Source organism: Mizuhopecten yessoensis, unplaced genomic scaffold (assembly GCF_002113885.1).
Source record: "Mizuhopecten yessoensis strain PY_sf001 unplaced genomic scaffold, ASM211388v2 scaffold4033, whole genome shotgun sequence".
NCBI lineage: Eukaryota > Metazoa > Mollusca > Bivalvia > Pectinida > Pectinidae > Mizuhopecten > Mizuhopecten yessoensis.
Window position 1 is genome coordinate 54,917 of NW_018405342.1, and position 23,135 is coordinate 78,051.

Here is a 23,135-nt window from a genome sequence, read left to right on the forward strand (position 1 = left end):
AGCCCCCTGGGGAGTCAGCCCCACCATTTGTACAATTTTTAATCACCATCACCTAGGGATGCTTCCAGTCAAATATGGTTGATATCCACTTCTTAGTTTCAGAGAAGAAGTCGCTTAAAGCAATATGGGCAAATTGACCCCTTTTGGCCCCGCCCCTCAGCCCCCTGGGGGGTCAGCCCCACCATTTGTACAATTTTGAATCCCCACCACATAGGGATGCTTCCAGTCAAATTTAGTTTAATTCCAACCAGTGGTTAAGAAGAAGTCGTTTAAAGAAATTGTTGACGTACGGACGGACGCCACGGTATGGCATAAGCTCACCTTGGTCCTTCGGACCAGGTGAGCTAACAAGATTCAACAGGTATGTGATAAAAACACTTATTCATTTTGAAACATTCAATAACTCAAATACCAAGTAAGAAACATAATTTTCCCATTTAGACATATAATTAAATCTTGGAGTTTAAATTTCTTCGTGTTTCATGAGATTGTCACAAGATATTTTCCAATGGGTTTTAAATCAAGGTCTTTTTATCAGCCTGGGTCATTTATGTGGTTTTGTGCAGCACATTACCCGTGACAACAAAGAAGAAATGTGAGTCGCCTTGGATACCGACAGTTCCTGGTCCAACCATATCTGCTAAAACATTGACGATGGAGAATGCCCCGCTGATTATTCCATATCCGAGCCCAGAAACTACAAAGTAAAAGGGTCATGGACTTCATTAAAAACATATAGTTTGGTTAAAAATTATCGTAAAAGTTGAAACTATCAAGATCTACTTGTTAAACAGTACATCAGTTATTTATCACCTAAATTACTCATAACTATGGCAAAGGTTTTATCCTACCAGACTTGCTCATCCTCTTGTTTACAAAACAACGACAAATCTGTTCATTGAATTAATTTAATAAAAGATATTTTACTGAATACTTGAATGTATGATGTAAAACCCTTCTACAATGGAAAAGCACAAATGTCACAATTGGGTATACCTGTCAGACAGTCTCACACATCGTTTTTTTTAAAATAAATTTCCCAACTGAAAAGCCTGCATGCTATAGTAACTTTGACCAAGTGAGTACCATTATTCATTTGGTGATATTGACAGTTTGAAAAATAAACAAGAATGCATACAATTACATTGACAATGCTCAAGCAATCAAGAATCATTTAGTTGTTTTAATTGTTTCATTATGGGAGATAATTCTAAAACGCCGGAAGGGAGATATCCCACACACAAACTACACTAGTACTAAAGTAAAATGTGTTCTTCGGAGAAATAACACAAACCACAGATATTTCACTTTCTCATACATTGTACATCTGATTTGTTTCACTATGAAATTGAAGCAGGTATGGAAATGCTGTCAGATTTTTTATTAGCAACTGTGCCACTAACCCAGTTACACTCAATATCCTACCACCCCCACTTCACACACAATCAGTCTCTTTGTTCCGTAAATCCTTAATCTACACTTTACTCAGTGATACTTACTGTAGGCCATGATGTGCTTGTTGGTGAAATCTTTTGGCTCCAAGTGCATATCTTGTTCTGTTTGAGTCACCATCTTTAAGCCTTCATCAGCTTTTCTGCAAAATTGAAATTACCATAAAATAGATTATAGTAATGAAATTAAATTCCTGCATTATTACAACAAACAAGATTTCAAAACTATGTATGCTGACGAAACCTCCCCTGCGATCTTTTATCATTACATGACAATGCTTCTATAATCCTTCTAAATTTAGATTACCTTTGTATGATTAGTGTGTCACAAACAATGCTACATTACCTTAATAGCTTATAGAACAACAGTCTGAAGAGCTCCTGGAAAATGACAGAAAACACAAGTCCAAAGGCCAGCTGTTCTCGCAAGGGTACAACTGCAAACCACAATATGGACGAGACCAGCAGCGCTAGCAGCCAGAAAAACCCACTGTAAATATATAGAACAAGAACAGTCAGCTAGCATATCTATGGAACATCAACACATGAATGCAAATATTGAACATAAAGAAATGAATAAAACATAAATAATCTAATGCATATTAAAAAGCTACCTACTTCACATATGCATAGACCGTAAACTACAAAATTTGATAAACATACAAAACAAATAATATCCTTGCTTTGTTGATACCGACCAGCACTATACACAAAATCTTCCTAGAGAAGTGAAGTTAAACACGAAGTCTAGGTAAGTGACCTACTTTAGATATATTTGTAGAGAACTCCTCAATATTATCCATTGCTGGACTAATAAAGTATTGGAGTAAGACACAACATACATTGTAATATAATACAATATGAAAATGTTGATGATACCCAATACCACAAACAATATACCTTGCAATGAGAACAATGATCCTGAGAGGGTCGCGGACAACAGTAAACAGGAAGAGTGCGAAGGGAGGTCCAAATGCAATTAAAGTACAGCCGAAGAATTCCATCAGTGTCATGGTGATACAGGAGGTAGATTGTCCTAGAGCACAGTGACAGGAATCTGGATAAAGTCAACCAAAGTGTTAACATAAATATTGTAGTGGGAAACAAAGTATTAACATAAATATTGTAGCTATATATAGTGGGAAACAAGAAAACAAAACTTAATTGGGTCACATCAGATTATTGCACAGTTCTCTGGAAATGTCTTATTTTCAATTAAGCAAATTTGAACGGGCTTTGATTTTTTAAATGATTGTTTGGCCCTTAATTCATATATAAATGGTCTCCTTTAATAAACATGCTATTATACATTTAAAACTGACCTGTTTCTTCAAATAAGAATCACATTCTGTCTTATATATTTGTACATGATCTTGATGTTCCATGTTCAATATTTGTGTGTCGAAGTTCCGATGTTTCAATATTTTCCTGACGATCAGGCAAAGTTTGAAACATCAAAGATTGACTGTTTCAAATTTATTGTAAAAAAAATGTTTTCGAACTTCCTGTGGATTTGAAGTAACTAGAGGTTAAACTCTGATGTAACATAATGTAGTAAAACATGCGACAACTAGTAATCCATTACAAATCTAGAAAATAATTTCTTCAGATTGAGCTTAACTAAAACTTGTTTTCAAATTGTATTCATGGACACATGTTATTGAAAACACCTTTCATCTCGCAAGATTTTACAACCTTTTGGACAAATGGAAAACAAACAATTGGCCGACGAATATATGTCCTGTTTCAATCAGCACCCTTATATGAGTGTCTTGTTGAGCTTATGTATTAAATTTATGTTTTCTGTCCATCTTTACCGGTTAGGAGAAGACTTATAGGCTAAGCCTGTTGTCTCATCCAATTGATCAATTGTTTTTGTCCAATAAAATTTGTTGAAATTTCAAATATGAATTATAACTGCATGAAGTTCGCACCAAATCTTGTACGCATTTTTTTGTATAAGTTTGACAACTTGTGCCCAATCCCTAGGGTTTGCATAATAGATGCAAATAAAAATATGTTTAAATAAACAAAAAAAATTGAGAGAGGTCCTTTTGAGGACGATCTGAAAATGGGTTCTAAAGATGTTTATGATAATGACGTCCACAACAATATACTGGCATAAATATCTTTATTTACTATCTATTAATCGAAACAATACCATTTTTAAGAGCTCGAGGAGCTATAGATATTTCGGACACCCATGTAGGTCTATAGTCCAAATTAATTCTACTCATTCAACTATCATCTTATTGTGTTAATATCAACTGATAAATGTTATCAATTTTATAACAATTCAATATCATTGTCACGGACTAACATGTGACTCATCTACTGTACTGTACAGATTTAGAATTATGTATCGGTTTTGAAAAACCTTTACGGGGATTATTGGCAACTGCTAGGCATCAAATTCATTCCAGCGACTCACGTTGAACTTAAATGTGGGTTGTCCTCAGTCACATATCTCTTTAAAAGTGTATAGTTATGAAAAGCCGTCTTCTTCCTTCTTTGACAAAACTTGTGTTTTCCCTTTTCCGATTTCCTTTGATGTGCTCCAAACTAATTTGATCAATGTGTATGAAAATAATTTTGATCAAAAGATAATAATTAGATATAATTGGTATCTTTATAGATAATATTATGATTAAATATTTCAGAAATACTATGACTTTAACATAATTTTAATACATGAAAATAAACAGAAATAAGTCTGTAGGTTATTACACATTTGTTTGGTCTTAAAAACGCTTGCTTTGAGTACAGTTGTAAAAGCAAATTGGATTTCAGACATTTAAGCTTCCTACTGACATAGACTAACTGTCAAAAGTTACTGGAAGTGGGTGCTTATGCCGATAGAGGGAAGATCTGGAAGAGATACGTCCAAAATGTCCTTTATGTCTGGTTTGTATAGAATCAATAACCGTTCTTACTTATTTGGAACACATTAGGGTGATAAACATGTGAAAACCAGTATAATATAAATCTAAATAGGTTATAATAGCATAGAATGTAGGCCTATAGAATCTTTGTTTATCGGTTTTAGTCAGTCAGGACCCCTACTGATCGCTGTGCTTCTCATATTACGTACAGTGAATATCGTGCCTGTCATAAGGTTTACCTTATATAGACACCGACAGACTCATATCAACGTCATGTACTGTTTTCAGTTATTCTGTTATTTGGAAGTATTGGTGTTAAATTAGCTTCTAGCCACGGAAAATGACTAATTTTTGTTCTGCTATAGGAGCATATACATGTAAGCAGGTAACAGACTAGCAATTACCCGTTTACAGTAGCAATTTTATCACTGAAATGGGGACGTTAGTGATATACCATAACGAGTAAACAACACATAAAAATCTTTTTAATATATTTAAAACAAAAAAGAGCATTTTTATTTTAGCAAAACACAATAAATACTAAAAATGAGGTACAATTGAGCACAAAAATTGTCTGATTTAGTTTTAAGATGAAAAACTTGGATGACATATCCATTGCTTATTGCTTTGTGTAGGGTAGCTATAGTTAGAACAAAGAAAATTTCATGCTCACCTATCACATTTAATAATAATAATAATAATAATAATAATACTGGACGCAGGCATAATGCCTATATATCAAGAACACAAAGTTTAACATCAGTTTATATGTTGATGTCCGGAATATGAATAAGTGAATTGTTATCTATCTCGTGGTTAAAAAAGCTTTCAGGTTGTCCCTAGTGTTTATCCAATCGGGATTTTAGTAGATGTTTAAACATTTATGGTTGCATTCGTTTTCACACAATATGATTTGTTTTCAGGGCGTTTAGTGAAGTCTGGCCTAGAGAAGACATGTCCAGTAGCTTTCAGTTTGTCTATCCTGCACGCTCATTGTGAAGGATGTCATGATCGCTACTGTACTATCTCCCCTGATGACAGCAGCAGCTGTGGGGTCATCGAGTGCAGCCAGTCATGTGGACAGCGACTACATGGTTGTAAAATAGAGGACCACAAGAATGTTTGTCCTCTTGAGAAGGTGATATATATATCTTGTTGTCACATTTCTGTTAAAATCATATATATATATATATATTCCTTAATTTTTACATTTTTGCCATTTGAGATATTTCTTTCATCATGTGACAAATCAAAAGTTAGGATTGAAATTGACATTATTGAGACAAGTCTCAAGTTAACATGCTAATTATCCTTATTCCTGTTACTTCTGTTGGTAGGCGCCAAGGTCCCATCAAGCTAATATAAAGTCTTTTAATGGCTCCCATAGTCTATCTGCACACCTTGACTTTGATCAATACACATAATATTAACGAATTGTTCTTCTCTGATCTGACAAATTTAAGCGTTTAACAAATATTTTCCACCTTAAAATTTGATTCAACAAACACATATCTGTTTGATGGTTTGAAGTCAATAGCTGTATGTTCAGGGGTTTTCATGTCTGCATAATGTATAATGGAGATCAAATTTGGGTTGTCATTACTGAAGAAAAATTGAGAAGAGCATAAAGGATTACAAATCGTTTGGGCCTGTTTTGGCCCGAAAAATTGATTGAAAATATTAACTGGTTACCATGGCAGCCATAATTGAAAACACAAATTAAATGTTTACATAATAGTACCGAGGAAATATTCAAAATTAGAGAAACAGTCATTTGAAAGTTCTATGGAAGATTTTTAATTTCTATGAATTTTGGGGCCAAAAAATCCAGAACTAATCTATATCTAATGAATACATTAGGAACCCTTACATTCCTAAAAGAAATATTGCAGAAAAAATGGTTTCAAATGAATTCAGTGTCATTTTTTCCATTCTAAAGAATATGACAATTCAATAGGTACTCAGGAAAATCTTTATTTGCTAATTGTAGTGTGGGCTTGCACTCATGCTCCAAATGTAAGGAAAAATGTACAAATATTTATTAATATTCTTATACATTTATTCTTTCAATACCAAATAAATTACTGGTAATGTTGCAGGTCCCCTGTTCAAATCACATGTATGGCTGTCCGCTGGAGATGGCAAGAAATAAAATAAATGCCCACATTCGTGTTTGTCCGGCCAGTGTGGTTCGCTGTGTGATTGAGTGGAATCGCTGGCCTATGCATTCTGCAGAAGAAAACATCAAGGCCCCTCTACCCTTGGACAATCCGCATGTGAGATGTGGTCAGCTAGACGTAGCACTGGCCCTTAGGGATCAGAGGATGCTGATGGAGTCCATGAAGGCACCTCAAAGGGTCAGAAAGGTTCTCCAGAACACAATAACCCAGCGATACCCAGGGGTCCCATTTGAGAATCGTAGTGGGTCGGTAGACTCCGACTGTCCGTCAGAAACAGCCTCTGTGACAGTGTCGGATGATGAGTTAGACACTCCATGGGAAAGTACAAGGTTTCCTCCTGGCCTAAAGATGAGTGTTTGTTCTAAACTGTATCGTGCAACAAAACATGCATCAGACAATCTAGTGGTGGCCTCAAATTCATTGTCCAATTACAAGGCAGGACAGAAGCAAGAGCACCTTTCAGAGATCAGAGAGGAACATGATGTCAAACCAGATAATGATATTGAAGCGAAAATCAAAGCAAAACTGGAATCATTGTCTATAGCATGTTCTAAATCGGATGACAAGCCATCAGCGACAGATTATCAGGTAAAGGATGACATCCCCAGTAGTGATACATACGACAACTCCTGCTCAAAAGGGAGTGATTTTAAATGTAATACAGGGTCTCTGGACGCGGTCAATAGTGGTCAGTCTGATGGTGATGATCAGCTGGGGGTCACAGATGTCCAGATAGAGGAAGTGTACAAGAAAGATGTCAAACTTCACGAAATGTTAGGTGTGAGTCTCAATATTGAATGCATATCAAAGTATATCGCCAAGCACCCAAAGATGTACACCTTTCTCTGTGCTCAGGACTTCCGACGGGAAGAATACATATGGCACTTCAAAAATGTCCACAATGACATCCAGTGTGGATTGAATGGTGTAGTGGAACAACGGTGTCCACTAGCCTACCTCGGTTGTACATATTCTTACCAGAGGCTTGTCCCAGCAGAGCCGAGGGGTCATATTGTGCATAGCTCTCTGCTCGAGAGCTTCGGTCTGCTCACTTGTGTGGATGAGGACAACACGGGGGAAGACAATGATGTCTCTAAAACAGTGTCAAGCCCTGACTGTCTCCAAACTCAAGCAGACTCAAACAATCAAGTGATGGATATGTGTGCTGAAATTCCCAGGCAGCGACTACGGGAAGCCACACCAGAAATTGTTACATCTCACAAATTTGATTCAAGAATAAAAGTGTATCCACGATTCCGTAATCCTTCAGGGGGATATGACTGTGTGACTGCAGCACAGAAAGTCAATGAGGAGTTATCTCTCTTGCTTTTTTTACCCATGGAAGTGTTGATACACCTGGTGGCCTTTCTGGACAGTTTCAGCCTGTGTAACCTGTCTCTCACCTGTAAACTCCTCCGCAACGTCACTTGTTCCCTCCTTGTCAATAAGGGCATGGTGACCCCTGTCTGGGAAAAGGTCAAGAATGGATCAAAGTTCAATTGGAAGCTTTCATCCAAGGTATAAGTTTAATTTATTTTTTCTGTTTATCTTGGGGCAGCCCTATGTGGAAATATGTTGTTGTTTTTTTGTCCTGTCATTAATTTTCATTAAATTAGTACATATATATACATAATACATATCTGGAATAAGGCTCTCATAGAAGTTGTAAGGGCAAACAATTTTTACTATTTTAGCTAACCTGGTCGGAAGGGATCTACCATAGGGATTAAGGGATTTCATCCCAATTTGGTCTGAAGCATCCTTGGGCAAAAGGGACTCAATTTTGTATAAACAGTGAGTGTGGCCTTCCTGGTGGCAGAGGGGCGGGGCTCAATAGGGGAAACAGCAAATTCTTCAAAATCCTTCTTCTGTAGGAATGACAGGATTTGTCAAAATTTGGTATGAAGCACCCTTGGGTAAAGGCCCCTAATCCCTTGGACAATCCGCATGTGAGATGTAGTCAGCTTTTGTATTATATAAACAGTGGGTCTGACCTCCCTAGGGGCAGAGACGTGGGGACTAATAAGGGATATAGAGGAATAGCTTTAATATCCTTTTACTTCCATTGAGATGAAGATATTTTGACAAAATTCTGTAGGAGTGATAGGATTTTGTCCAAATAAGGTATGAATCGAAGCAACCTTGGGTAAAGGGGAAACAATTTTGTGTGTAAACAGTGGGTCTGCCCCCCCCCCCCCCCCCCCCCTCCGGGGCAGAGAGTTGGGGCCCAATAAGGGCTATGGAGGAATAGATTTAATATATATCCTTTTGTAGGAATGACAGGATTTGTCCATATTTGGTCTTAAGCATCCTTGGACGAAGGGGACTTAATTTTGTATCAACAGTGGGTCTGACCACCCTGGGGTCAATGGGGCGGGGCCCAATAGGGAAAACATAAATAGCAAATTCTTTAAAATTTTCCTTTTCCTGTAGGAATGACAGGATTTTGTCCAATTGCATATAAATGTAACCCCTGACTAACCGTGTAATACATGTACACTACCAGCAATATCTGGCTTTTTCAACTTCAATTTTGCTAACATTTCCAGGTGAGTGATACAGGCCCTCTGGGCCTCTTGTTTAGGATATATTACACACCACATTTTGCAGATTATGAAAAGCTCCTCCACATTCTCTTGTTTTTCAGAAATGGTGTTTCAGTACAGGGTTCACTCCTGTACGAAAGTGGCGTTACAACAACACAAGTCCACTGTCCGAACATCTGAAGACGTGTGCGTACAATCGCCCGGAGGATAAGATCATTCCCAAGGACATATGGACATACACCTCCACTACCGGGCATGACAGTACTAGTGCTGACGCCCCCATTATAAGTACCCTTCAACAGCTGAAGCATATGCGTACAGAGGTCAACCGTTACGACAATTTCTTGGCTGACGTACACATCTCCAAGGCATGACCATGTGAAATCTGCGAGTGGGATAGTAACTATGATCAACGGTGCTGTATTTCTCTAGTGGACTGCTATTGTATGTAAAAAATCGAAAAATGGCCTGTATCATAAATTAGAAAGTACTAAATATAAGCTGCGTGGAATTTGGAAATATTTGAACCAAGAATGAAGACATACTAAAATATCTAATAAAAGCCTTTTACTGAAATTAATATGATCCCATAGAATTTTGGAATGTTTCAAACGATAAGTCATATATATAAAAGGGCATGGAATTTTTAAAATCAGCTAGCTTTTATTAGAACAAGATTATTCATTCTTAGAACTGATTTATTCTTATTTGGCATGGTTTTCCTTTAGATCTGACTGATATAAAAGCTCCATACAAATAATCACAGAACATATTTTATTATACACTATTAATGTTCTGATATGTGACCATTAGGTTGTAGAGAATGTCTTATTTATTCAAGATGTCTGTGATGATTTTAGCACACAAGAATGAAAATTGAGTGTGCTATATGGCATAAGGATTTATAATTAAGAGGAGAAAATGGTGTTCTAGAGTTATTTTTAAGTATAAAGACAAAGTAGTGTCTGAGGAGGATGTTACAGAGAATATACATTTTTTGGATAACTCACAAAATGATTCATCAATTCTATCAAAAAATGACAATTGGGCATGAGGGAAAAATGTTCTTAAACACATAAAAGTTTTTAACAAACTGAAAAAGCTCTGACCTTCTGGACTTTTAACACTTGACCCATTTTTACAAACCTGAGAAAAAACTGCTAATAATAGAAAAAAAACATAATATCAGTTGAAATTCATTCATTTGAAGTTGTAAGTTTGAAACATTATTTTAATCAAATTAAAACATAAACATGTTTCTCTCATTTCCCTGTGTGTAAGATAGAGCTGTCCAGGGTAAAAATTTAAAGGGGTGTAGGAAATTTCTATCTTACACCCCATTTCACGTGACGTGACGTCACAATGGCTCGACAATGACCTGACATCACGATTTTGGAACTTTTCATGCCACAATGCAGAAAAGGAGACGTGATAAAATGAAAAACCTTTTACAATATATTTACCATACACGTTTTTGTCTAAAAAGCTCCGGGGTAAAATTGATATTTTCAAAATGGTGGCCAGTCCAAACGCATTTTCATGGTTTATGAGCTTCTTCTGGTGGTTGGAATGAGAGAAAAATAACTCTTTCATGCCCAAGGGGGTAGGATAGAGAAATTCCACCCTCTGGATTTTCAAATTTGTCGAAACCCTCGGCACAGCCTCAGGTTTTGCTTAATTTGAAAACCCCTCGGGTGGAATTTCCCCTATCCTACATCCCTGAGCATGAAAGAGTCTTATAATCTTTCAAAAAATATTTTTACTGTTTTCAAAGGTTAAAACAAAAAAGTGAAAAAAAAACATATAATTGATAGAATATTTTATGAGTTTTCCAAATCAAATCTGTGTTTTGATTGAATTATCTGATTCAGACAGTATTTTTGATAAATTCTAACACATATCATGAATTGTTGATAATCGAATGTTTATACAGAATTTTTCAATTCTGCTATGCGTGATATATTCATGTACATGTCAATTAATACTTTCACTGCCGAACCAAATATTTACCTTTTTATTTTTGCTAGTCATGATCAGATAGTGGATTCTATAAATATATCAAGTAGATAACATTACTTTTACTGAGTGGCTTTCACATGGTGCCAGATATCAGAAGTGATTTCTCACACGGTGTAAAGTTGTCAATCAGAACTGGACGTTCTATTCACTGCATGCAGAGACACAGATTTTCTGTTTGGATACAGGTGAAGCAATTTAAGAATAAGTGGTTGTTTTGTTATATGTCCACTTCCTATACTAAGATGTTTATTTCTGCTTCACACGGAAAAGTATTGATATTCTGCCATACTCGTAAAGTATATATGGTGTTCAATGGGAAACCATTTCTAAATTTCACAAGATGTTCTATTCTATTAGCCAGAACTAGCTCCTTCTTGGCTGAATAAAATTGAAACAAGAGTGTCACTGACAAGGTTCATTTAGCAGGAATGTAATGTATATTTACAAGATTCATCTAGTCACTGCTTTGTAAAAAATGGTGTTCTTACCTAGAAAGTTTCGCGGACATTCTGCCAGCTTGGGCACTAGTAGAATGTTAGCGAAACTGTCTGGGTAAGAACATCCCGTCACCAGTGACCAAGCTGTCAGTAAGTCCGCGAAACTGTCTGGGTAAGAACATCCCGTCACCAGTGACCAAGCTGGCAGTATGTCTGCGAAACTGTCTGGGTAAGAACATTGTTATTTACATAGCAGTGACTAGATGAATTTTGCAAATATAAGAAACAAGAATGTGTTCGAACATCAGGTTCTAATTTTTTAGCGCCTTTTTACACTATGGTAATTATAACATGACAGCATTACAACCGCTGTCATCAATATATTGTCTACCACTTTTCTTCTGTTCAAGTTTTTTGCACACAAATAGAATATATGTACTGTATATCAGAAACCTTCAAATCTATATCTGCCAAGTGTTGATCATTTAAAACCCATCACATGAACTTACTACAGTGTATGTGTAATGTGTTGTTTAAAATCATTCCCATTAACTTACAACAGAGTATTTTAATGTGTTGTTTAAAACCCTTCCCATTAACTTACTACAGAGTATGTTTAATGTGTTGTTTAAAATCCTTCCCATTTAACTTACTACAGAGTGTTTAATGTGCTGTTTAAAATCCTTCTCATTAACTTACTACAGTTTATGGTTAATGTGTTGTTTAAAATCCTTCCCATTAACTTACTACAGAGTATTTTTAATGTGTTGTTTAAAATCCTTTCCATGAACTTACTACAGAGTATTTTTAATGTGTTGTTTAAAATCCTTCACATTAACTTACTACAGAGTATGTTTAATGTGTTGTTTAAAAATCCTTCACATTAACTTACTACAGTGTATGTTTAATGTGTTGTTTAAAATCCTTCACATTAACTTGCTACAGCTTATGTTTAATGTGTTGTTTAAAATCCTTTCCATTTAACTTACTACAGAGTATGTTTAATGTGTTGTTTAGAATCATTCCCATTAACTTACTACAGAGTTTGTTTAATGTGTTGTTTAAAATCCTTCACATTAACTTACTACAGAGTATGTTTAATATGTTGTTTAAAATCCTTCCCATTAACTTACTACAGAGTATGGTTAATGTGTTGTTTAAAATCCTTCACATTTACTTACTACAGAGTATGTTTAATGTGTTGTTTAAAATCCTTCACATTAACTTACTACAGAGTATGTTTAATGTGTTGTTTAAAATCCTTCACATTAACTTACTACAGTGTATGTTTAATGTGTTGTTTAAAATCCTTCACATGAACTTACTACAGTGTATGTTTAATGTGTTGTTTAAAATCCTTCCCATTAACTTACTACAGAGTATGTTTAATGTGTTGTTTAAAATCCTTCCCATTAACTTACTACAGAGTATGTTTAATGTGTTGTTTAAAATCCTTCCCATTAACTTACTACAGTGTATGTTTAATGTGCTGTTTAAAATCCTTCCCATTAACTTACTACAGAGTATGTTTAATGTGCTGTTTAAAATCCTTCCTATTAACTTACTACAGTGTATGTTTAATGTGCTGTTTAAAATCATTCCCATTTACTTACTACAGAGTATGTTTAATGTGCTGTTTAAAATCATTCCCATTAACTTACTACAGTGTATGTTTAATGTTTTGTTTCGATCTAATGATTAATTCAGCCTCATTACGGAGGACAAACAAGCGAAAGTTTAACTGCTGCGAAAATTTCCCAGTATATAGTATAATGAAGAATTAGTCTTGCCACTCATGTATTAGATGACTTCTTCAATAGATAACACCAGTTTATTGAACGAATTGATAAATTTAATTTGCATTAAAGCCATCATGTAAATAGCACAGAGTTAAAAAGAAGTTTGTAAAAAAAAAAATCTTCTTTTTTCTTCAGATAATTGATCTACAGGTAAAACAATTTCCTGACCAATAATCTGCCAATTCAGTAATATTGATGAAGAAATTAAAAAAACTAAATCTGTATGAAAGAAATGAATTTTGTTATTAATGCCAAGATGTATGAAATCTACATTTTGCTAATAACATGTCTTAACATTTTCAGAAGTTTTCTCCTATCGTAACACAATGAGACCAGCTATATAATGACAACACCTAAACTTTTGTTTTACATCAAGCCGTGATAAAAGATGCTCTCATGATCAGATGGTTTTACGAGCTCAATTACAATGATGTGCATGGCTAGTTTTAAGTCTGTAATGTTTACATGTGATATTTAGGGTTTAGTTTAAACATATTTATTTACCGAAAGCAATGGCAAGAGGATTTAGCACAAGATATATTAACATTATCAATGCCATCTTCTCCGATTTACCATTCAAATTTACAAACATGCACGCTCTGTAGTCAATAATTTGGGAGATTTTTAAAAATTAATGATAGGCATTCTAACAAGGAGATCAATAAATGCAGACAGTGCGATTCACAAGACAGACTTTAATTAAGCCATATTTTAAGGAACTACTGTTATACTCTAAATATGTGTTAATGGTATTTAGCATGTGCTTAGTATGCGTTCATCATAACCGCAAAAAGGTGAGATTTAGAATTTATTACTAGAGAGATGTATTATTTTTCCTTAAATGATTTACGTATACGACATTCTCCAGATTATTTCAAGAGCCTAGCGTGGAAGGCATGAAAGATGAATCTGTACTTAAAATTCGTTAAAGCTGGGTATAATAAAATCATGACTATTTCTAAGGGGATATCTAGCAGTTTGGTTTAACTGTGTTTAGTAGAATCACATGTAGGAAACGTTAAGTTAAACCATTCCTAATTTTGTACAATAGCTGCAGTTTCCTTCCTTTTCTCCTTTCCGAAACTCTTTAACATAGAGTTAAAGCATACGAGGGGCGACAATTGTAAACCGGTCCCATACTCACAACAGTGTATAAAGCAGGTAAAATGATAGAATTATACATATTCAACGAAGTTTCTCAGTTTAGCATATACTTAGCGTTACTTGGAACATCAATTTTCATTACAGACATCAATAATTCTCATCTGTGATACCCAACCATCAGTGTTGGAAAAAGCACCCCACCATAAATATTTCACCGCTGAATAGTAAATCAAAATCTCCGTTCAATTCTCTTCCATTAAAGATGGATAAAACGTTTTTCTATGTTAGGAATGAAATCAATTAATCATTATCTTCGTCCAATTGAGGACGATATGAAGAGGATATGCGTAAAAGATGTATCAGTGCCAAAACGTCTAGAGACTGAACGCATCACGTAATGTACATGTCTATCTTTAATGATCTGAAATAGAACCTTGGGGGAACTCTGGCTTCTATAATACTAGTTTGAGAAAATGAGCAGTTTGTAAAGTAGTTGATTAGATCACTAGTTTATGAATGTAACATTTTTGGGTATAAATCCAGACGGACCTGCAATCGTTTATGCAGTCCTTGCAAGGCTTTGTCAAGGCTCGCCTGAAAGCAGCATGCTATTACTAGGTCCGACATTATTTAATAAACATACAACTGTAGTCCGACAGGTTGAACCGTTTCAACGAAAATGGCCCGTGATTACTAGTAGCTATAGCCTAATCAGTGTTACGTTGCACATTTTTATAGGGGAAACACAGTGATATTATATGATATTATGATTATTATCTGATATATTTAGAAATTCAACATTCAGTCTGGGCAAGGTCATATCTGAATTTATCACGTACAGTCTCCAATGGTGTATCCAAGGGATGTGGACTTTGGTGCCGTAAATGCATCCTCGATACTCCAGGGGTTACGTTCGCTCACTTACTCTCTGCATCCCTGGAATATGTCATAGCAAAATCGAAGGCACGAAGATAGCTCTTCTCGTGTCATCAACAAGGTGGCGCACACTGAACCTTCAATTTTGCTACGACATGATGCCGTAAATGATGTTATTTTGTTAATAAAACCAGAAGGAGAAAGTGTTCAAGTCTGCTTCCTGCGCCGTTATCCGGATAAAAGAGAACATTGTTTAATCAAGCGATTCATCGATTTTAGGCGAGATAAAATTGGCATAATTTTACTGTTGCATTGTTAGATATGGTGACGTATATAAATGATTACCGTTATATTATCTGTATTGGTGTGTTTGTTGTAGATATTGCATTGAATGGTTTCTGCCGGCCAGATTCCGACTGTTATGATATGTATGTAATAAACTTATGCAAATGAGACTGATGACAAAGCTTAAGTTTATGTATGATTATAATACATTTGAAATACTAAGAACATTTGTTCTAATATTATTAGACTTTTTACTGTAGTATACAGTTTTACACTGATCTTTTCAAATTCACACAGTAATTTAAAAATACATCACCGTGAAAACGTTGTTTCCAAAATGTTAGCATAAATTTCCAATGTAGATTTGAGTTAACCGGTTCATCAGCAAAAACTACAATTTAAATCAATAAATAGATAATGAAAGTACTGCTTTTTGTGTGTTAATTATTGCAAATACATGGCACATCTATAGCATGTGAAAAGATTTATTAACGCATTTAATCTCCGTACTGATAATTATATTGGCTACATATAACCAAAGTAGAACAGTAAAAAAGAACATTTTTATATGGGTTCATTTGATTTGCAAAAATACAGGGCCGAACGGGTACGAACTAAAATATTGATTAGGAACATAATTCTTGAAACATATTTACACTAAACAGTTACGCTTAGTAAAGTTAATGTTCTACATTTACATTAACTTTATATTTTTGCCAAAAGCAAGTTTATCCTTTATTTCTTTAAATAATATAATCATTCATAACGCACATGGTACGTCTTATATGGTATATGAAATATCTTGAATCAAATATCAGATATAAACTACAGGTATAGGATCTACATTGCTCTTATGACAGTCTTTCAAAAAGTGGTAGCCTTTTAGTAAACAGTTTTTTATGGGGTTGGTAATAGATCATATCATTTTCATAAAATTTGAAATAAATCATATGTTTGTGCGATATGTTAAGCAGTTTATGTATACCACCTTTTTGAGACAATTACAAAACATGCATGTGTTATACCTCAGAAGGTATATTTTCAGACGCGATTGATTTCAACTTTCCCCCCAGACATTCACGTGTTCTATCGTCACTGAGGCAACTAAGGGAAACTTTTCCCCAGACATTCACGTGTTCTATCGTCACTGAGGCAACCAAGGGAAACTTTCCCCCAGACATTCACGTGTTCTATCGTCACTGAGGCAACTAAGGGAAACTTTTGCCCGCAAGTTGATGTGTACCACCATCACAGAGGCATCTGAGTGCACATCCTCGATACTCGAGGGGTTACGCTCTCTGCAACCCTGGAATATGTCATGGCAAAATTGAACGCAAACGGTAAGATATTTGATTGGTCTCGGGTAAGATAAACTGACCAATTGCTAGACGTATACATGTCCTTTGAATACTATAGAGAAACGACAACCGACTTCAAAGCCAGTCATTCTTTCGATGTACAATGTACGTCAAATAATCTAACTAGTCTTCTCGTCTCATCCACAAGATGGCGCACACTGAGCCTTCGATTTTGTTTAAGGATACAAGTTTATTGTTTTCCTCCGATACATTACAATGTACAACATGAGGTATCAGAGTATAATAATACACATGTAATGACAAAATGGATGACAAGTACACAAAACAGTAACCATGATACATTATCAATAGATGGTGCTTGTAGTATATGTTTACAACAGTTTGTTAATTTTGTTCCAACAAAAGGCAAATTCCATTTAATACTGTCTCGTTACAAAATGACAAAAGACCACTCATTTTAATTTGAGAGGGATTTTTTCTATAATACAAAGGAATATACTTTTCTCTAAGCTCTACAGTTATTAAATTTGTACATTTGAATAAATAATGAAATTCGTGACACATTCCAAGGTTGTAGAGAGCGTAACCCCTGGAGTATCGTTGATGACCAAGAAGATGACACGTACTATCTTTACTGAGTCTACTTTTTGCCCAGAAGTCGACGTGCTATCTTCAAGACAAATAAATGTGCTCAGAAGGAGGTGTGTACTTTCTCCATTGAGACAAATGGGTTTGCGTTTTGCTTATACATGTAGTGAATACCGAGTCAAATGAGTGCGCGTTACGCTCATAAGGAGATGTGTGCTACCACGACTTATGAGTATGTGGTATGCTTAGAAGTTGAACAAAGTTATTTTTGTAACTGTTGATGTAGCGACTGGCTTGAGTTACAATGGCAAGTTGTTGACCTTGATCCACGCTGATAGCACACGGCGGCACGGTTTTGTCAATACTCTGTAGTACAAAACGCTCTGTCTTATCCGTGCTGTAGACCGAGACGAGCCCGGACGCCAGACCCGCAATCAGTAGATCTGAGAGAATCGCCAAAGCGGGTGATTCATCCCGGAACTGTAGTTTAGTTGAGTGAAGAATCTTGCCGCTTTCGTCCGAGCAGCAGACGAAATTGCCGCCAATGAACTCATTCCTGACAAAGTACAAGAGCCCTGACGAGGGAGCGACCTTCAGGTAACCCCGAATTGGCTCGGTCATACTGTCAGAAATACGTATTTTCTTCAGAAAAATCTTCATGTGGTCGTACACTTTGATACATCTCACCGATTTGAACGACGACTCACACAGGACGAAGAGTCGGCTGTCTTGGTAGTCGATACCAACACAATACTGATCGGTATCTATGGAATGCGAGGACCAGGATAGAGTATACGGCTCAACGAAACGTACTCGCCTCTCTTTGGTTACGGTGACTGCCATTTCACCTGTGTCCATCAGGGCAACGTCAAACGGGGCGCCACCAACATCCACCTCTAATAGAAGAGAAAGTTCGCCAGAGAAAAGTTTTAGTTTGTTATTATTTCGATCAGCTAGGAGCATACTTCCGTTTTTCAAAATGACTGCTCCTGTAAACCAGCAATGATGTTTGTCCGTTGCCGTGCGCCCGTTGAAGATCGCTTTGTATTTCAGTCTGGGTTGACCAAAAACGGCCACCTGGCCGGCAGTTACTTTAGCACTTTCCTTCGTCATTGTTTCCAATGCTTTCTGCTGGTCTTTAGGCTTCTGGATAACTTCTATGTATCCCGGCTGTATAGTGAAACGTTCAAAAGTCATTTCCGTCCCTGGACTGGTATCGATGTTGAACGAAATTGTCACGGGCAATTGATCGCCCGTGTTACCTATACAGCTCTCCAACTCATTCTTGACATTTTTCAGTGCCAATTCGTCAAGCAGTCCGGTCGTGTTTTGGGCAATATCCATACATCGCCGATGCTCCGACCGTCGCTGTTCTAACTTCGAAACTTCGGCGTCATGTTTCTGACGAAGACTTCGAATTTGTTCCCTTTCTAGAATTTCAATCTTATCCCGTATGCTCTTGAAATATGTATAAATATCGACTCCGATTTCTGGTAATTCTTTTTTCAATCGTTCCTCATTGTCGCCTGCAGCTCGTTCTAGTTCGGTTAGCACGGTCTCTTGATCCCTAATCGCGCGCAAAATATCGTCTGCCTTATCCATGTTTTATAAAAACTTCCAGATTAATTCTTCACATCAGTCTCAAACGTATACTCGGTGTTCACTGAAAGAGCAAATATTATCTACATTAGTGGTAGATACAGGATTATTAGAAAGGAGGGGGCTCAATCTAAATTACATATCTTCATTATCAACCGTCGTCCTCTCTGATATGTCGTAATCAAAGAGAAGGTAAGCAGCACTAAAAAATAGCTAAAAAACCAGCTACCTTGTTGACGTGAAGGAAAAGCGCCTAGCTTTACAGCTTCAATGGTAATCCCTCCTCCTCCTCCAGCCAGACCCACGTAGCACAGTTTTATTCCCATATCGCTTATACAATGTACAAATATCAGAAACCGTTGTTCGTCCGTCAAACTTTTCCTTGAAAACCTTAATCCTTGTTAAATGGCTGATCTTATCATCCAAATATTATCTAAAACAACAAATGACCAGGGGACTTAATGATATATAAACGAAGACCCACCTCCTTACCCCTGGAGGCAGATAGATGGCCCGATATCATAAACAAAATACTTTTTAAAGACTATCAATATGTAAAGATGACCATGCATTATCACAGAACTCCACTGAACGCTTTGCACGGACGTTGGGTCTCCCACTCCCCGTAATTAAAAACTACATTTTTATCTTCTTTGGCGAAGGATGTTTTGCATATTTTTACTGCGAACCATCATTGGGCCAATGAGATATATAAACAAAGGGTGTGTCTCGTTCGTTGGGAGAGAGGGGCGAACTCCGTTTTAGAAATGGTAAACATTTCGTTTTCCCTTCTAAGTCCTTATAGTTTTTGGTGCAACTCCTGATCATCTGATAACAAATAATGTCCGTTGCGGCTTCATGTTAATCAAAATATATAGCCGCTTTCGACTTGAAATAATTGGCTGAAACCTTTCCTCTCCATTTCCTTCAGGTCGATTTTTCCAAAACTTTTTTATGATTTGTTTTTCGAAACTATTGACAAACAAAGATGGCTACTTGTTATCGGACTGGCTGCGACTGCTTTCTAAATTTCGACCACAACGCTCGGACTATGGTAGCCAAACTTAATCTGAATAATGCTTTCCTGATCCTGAATGTGTGCTGATATTTATTAGGTTGATTTGAAATACAAAATTAATATTTAACATGTTGGGCTTATTCTTAACCACAATAGGTCGATTTTATCCAAACGTCGTACAAACGTCCCTGTATTTACCGAGTGTTGTCATTTGAATTCTTCATAACCACCCGTGTCTCGGTCTGAATTGAACGGAAGCAGGTCAAAGTCTTGTTTAGTTTAGTTAAAATACCAAAGAAACGGGAGGGGCGATACAGGCCAGACCCCTTCTCCCTAGGCCTTCCACTATCCCACCACCACCACCACTATACACAACTGAGCCTTTGCTAATTTGTGCAATATACTTTAAACTTTCTTGTCAAGAGCTTAGAAATCTCAACCACTTACATGTCCTGAAAGTTATATTTTATGTGTTTTATATCCCGATACAGTCTTTTTCTGAGGACATCTCGACATACTTAGTACAAGAACCAGGGACAATAATAAGATACGATAAAACCTCGATATAAAGCTCGAATGTATTCCCTACTTCGCCTACTGCTAACGTGCTACTTCGCCTACTGCTAACGTATTCGCTACTTCGCCTACTGCTAACGTATTTGAAGGGTTATCCTATCAATTACTTCATAAGCCCATTCCCTATATATCTTCCTCTTCATACTCTCCCTCCATCCCCCCCCCCCCCCCCCCCCCCCCTTCACTCTCGCCTAAACTTACTCTTCCCTGCACCCTCACCAAACCTCCTTTTCTCCCCACAACCCTCGTCCTCCATCCAGCTTTCGTCTCCCTCTCCCTCGTCCCATCGCCTCTTTCGATCACCCTCGTCCAAACTCCCTGACCTTTTGCCCATCCTCCCTTGTCCCGTCGTCAACTCCCATCCAACCTCGTACAATTCCCTCTTCTTATTCGACACACCCTTGTCCTCTACTTCTTCTCCCTTACACCCTCGCCCTCTACTTCTTCTCCCTTCAATCCCGCCCTCTACTTCTTCTCCCTTCCACCCTCGTCCTCTACTTCTTCTCCCTTACACCCTCGCCCATTACTTCTTCTCCCTTCAACCCCGCCCTCTACTTCTTCTCCTTTCCACTCTCGTCCTCTACTTCTCCCTTCCGCCCTCGCCCTCTACTTCTTCTCCCTTACACCCTCGTTCTCTACTTCTCCCTTCCACCCTCGTCCTCTACTTCTTCTCCCTTACTCCCTCGTCCTCTACTTCTTCTCCCTTAACCCTCGTCCTCTACTTCTTCTCCCTTACACCCTCGTTCTCTACTTCTTCTCCATTCCACCCTCGTCCTCTACTTCTTTCCATTCCACCCTCGTCCTTTACTTCTTCTCCCTTCCACCCTCGTCCTCTACTTCTTTCCATTCTACCCTCGTCCTCTTCTTCTCTATTTCCCTCCAATCCAATATGTATCCATACATTAGGGTATACCACTTCGTTGAGAAAGAATTTTAAGTCAACAACAATATGACTGACCGTATCGGTGATTTTTTTAAGTGGAAAATTGGTTTCTTATTACGGATCAAACTTGTGTATCACCAAAACAAATATAGACTGTAAGAGGATTTCAGTTACATGTAAATTAAAGATAATTTGGTATTAAAAAATATATAAACACATACCCCGATACCTTAGCTGCTACTCCAGCGTTGTCACAGATGAAACAGAAAATAACCCAGTGACGTATCAGATAATGCATTGTTTCCGTTTGTTTATTTTATTGATAATGATAGATAAGTGATTCGCGCTATCGCGAAGTCACTACCTTATTAGCTGTCAATATATATATAGGGATAAAATATCCCAAAATAACAAACGTAATAACCCTTATCAAATTCTCCCTTCCTGCTTTATTACGCACACAGGTAGTACAATAGGTCGGTGGAATAGGTCGAACCTGGGGAAAAAAATACTATGTTATCAAATTCTTCTGATTTCAACTCATCAATGTCTCTAGTATGACAGAAAAAAAGTCCTGAAAGATTCCACGTGGGGGAAAAAATTGGGGCCATTTTTAAATTTGGCCTATTTTTCACCTTTTTTCGCCAAAAATGAAGAACGAGAATATATCGGTTAGATGAAAGAAAATTCAGAATTTGGATATTTTCTTTGATATTAGAGTGCTGCAAATATGTTAATTTATTACACATAACTCTATATCCTACTTTGACAAAATTATTTGACTCTGGTATTGGCATCATGTTTCAAAATCAAAGATGGCTGACAATATCCGGATAAAACAAACAAAAAACATGGTACGAGCCCACTTCGGTCTGGTACAGGTATATTATGACAATATAATATATTGTAATAATATAATATAATATATTATAATAATAAACTAACACTAATATTGCATATATAACGTGTTATCTGATAGTGTGAAAAAAATAGTTGGGTACATACAGAGGATACAGTTATTAGCAGCAAGCATGCAATCCCTATGAACAGGATGGTTAAATAATACTTTCTCCAGAGTAGCTCCTAAACCCTGTATGCACTTTTCAATACGCATGGCAATACATCATTCAATTTAACTGAAGATGTATATTGTGTATTAAAAGCACATATAAATCTGTTGTAATTATTATGTGATATTGCAGATACAAATGTAGTATGCAGTATAACCATAATCTGTTTACAATCTGGATTTATGGAAAAAGTGGAATTTCATTGAGAAGCAGCGGTTTTGCAGCAAGAATTGTCCAGGTTTTTTGTTGTTGTTATTAATGATTAATGATTATATGTACTACTTTTATTGACAATATTTGTAACAATGTTATAAAACGTCACGATAAGCCCATTTTTGTAAAAGTATGTTTTGCTGTATCAGGACTATGTACACAGGATTGGAACGGTTTCGCTAAAAACAAATGTGTCTTATATAACTCTTTCGTCTTTGTCATATACTGATGCCTTCATTTCTGTCTTTTCAGGACTTGATATACAATAATCAGCCCATGACGTAAAAAAT

General features: G+C 36.6%; 3 protein-coding genes across 3 annotated transcripts in view; 1 reads left to right on the top strand and 2 right to left on the bottom strand.

Moving 5' to 3' along the window:
• LOC110448408 (gamma-secretase subunit Aph-1-like) overlaps positions 1 to 3,994 on the bottom strand; it is a 12,218-nt gene extending 8,224 nt beyond the window's left edge. The window contains exons 1-5 of the mRNA XM_021494626.1: positions 3,883 to 3,994; positions 2,352 to 2,508; positions 1,798 to 1,941; positions 1,500 to 1,594; positions 575 to 697 (exon numbers count right to left, since the gene is read on the bottom strand). Coding sequence (XP_021350301.1) covers positions 575 to 697; positions 1,500 to 1,594; positions 1,798 to 1,941; positions 2,352 to 2,464 — 475 coding nt within the window. The 5' untranslated portion in view covers positions 2,465 to 2,508; positions 3,883 to 3,994. The remainder of the gene's footprint in view (positions 1 to 574; positions 698 to 1,499; positions 1,595 to 1,797; positions 1,942 to 2,351; positions 2,509 to 3,882) is intronic.
• A 280-nt stretch (positions 3,995 to 4,274) lies between these two features.
• Positions 4,275 to 10,274, top strand: LOC110448391 (F-box only protein 30-like). Its single transcript, XM_021494607.1, has 4 exons — positions 4,275 to 4,355; positions 5,257 to 5,471; positions 6,433 to 8,031; positions 9,161 to 10,274. The coding sequence occupies exons 1-4, from the start codon at positions 4,301 to 4,303 to the stop codon at positions 9,431 to 9,433; spliced, it is 2,142 nt and encodes a 713-aa protein (XP_021350282.1). The 5' UTR covers positions 4,275 to 4,300; the 3' UTR covers positions 9,434 to 10,274.
• A 7,428-nt stretch (positions 10,275 to 17,702) lies between these two features.
• Positions 17,703 to 18,683, bottom strand: LOC110448458. The gene has a single exon (XM_021494722.1). It carries the CDS (start codon positions 18,681 to 18,683, stop codon positions 17,703 to 17,705), a length of 981 nt encoding a protein of 326 aa, XP_021350397.1.
• Between the last annotated feature and the right edge of the window lie 4,452 nt (positions 18,684 to 23,135).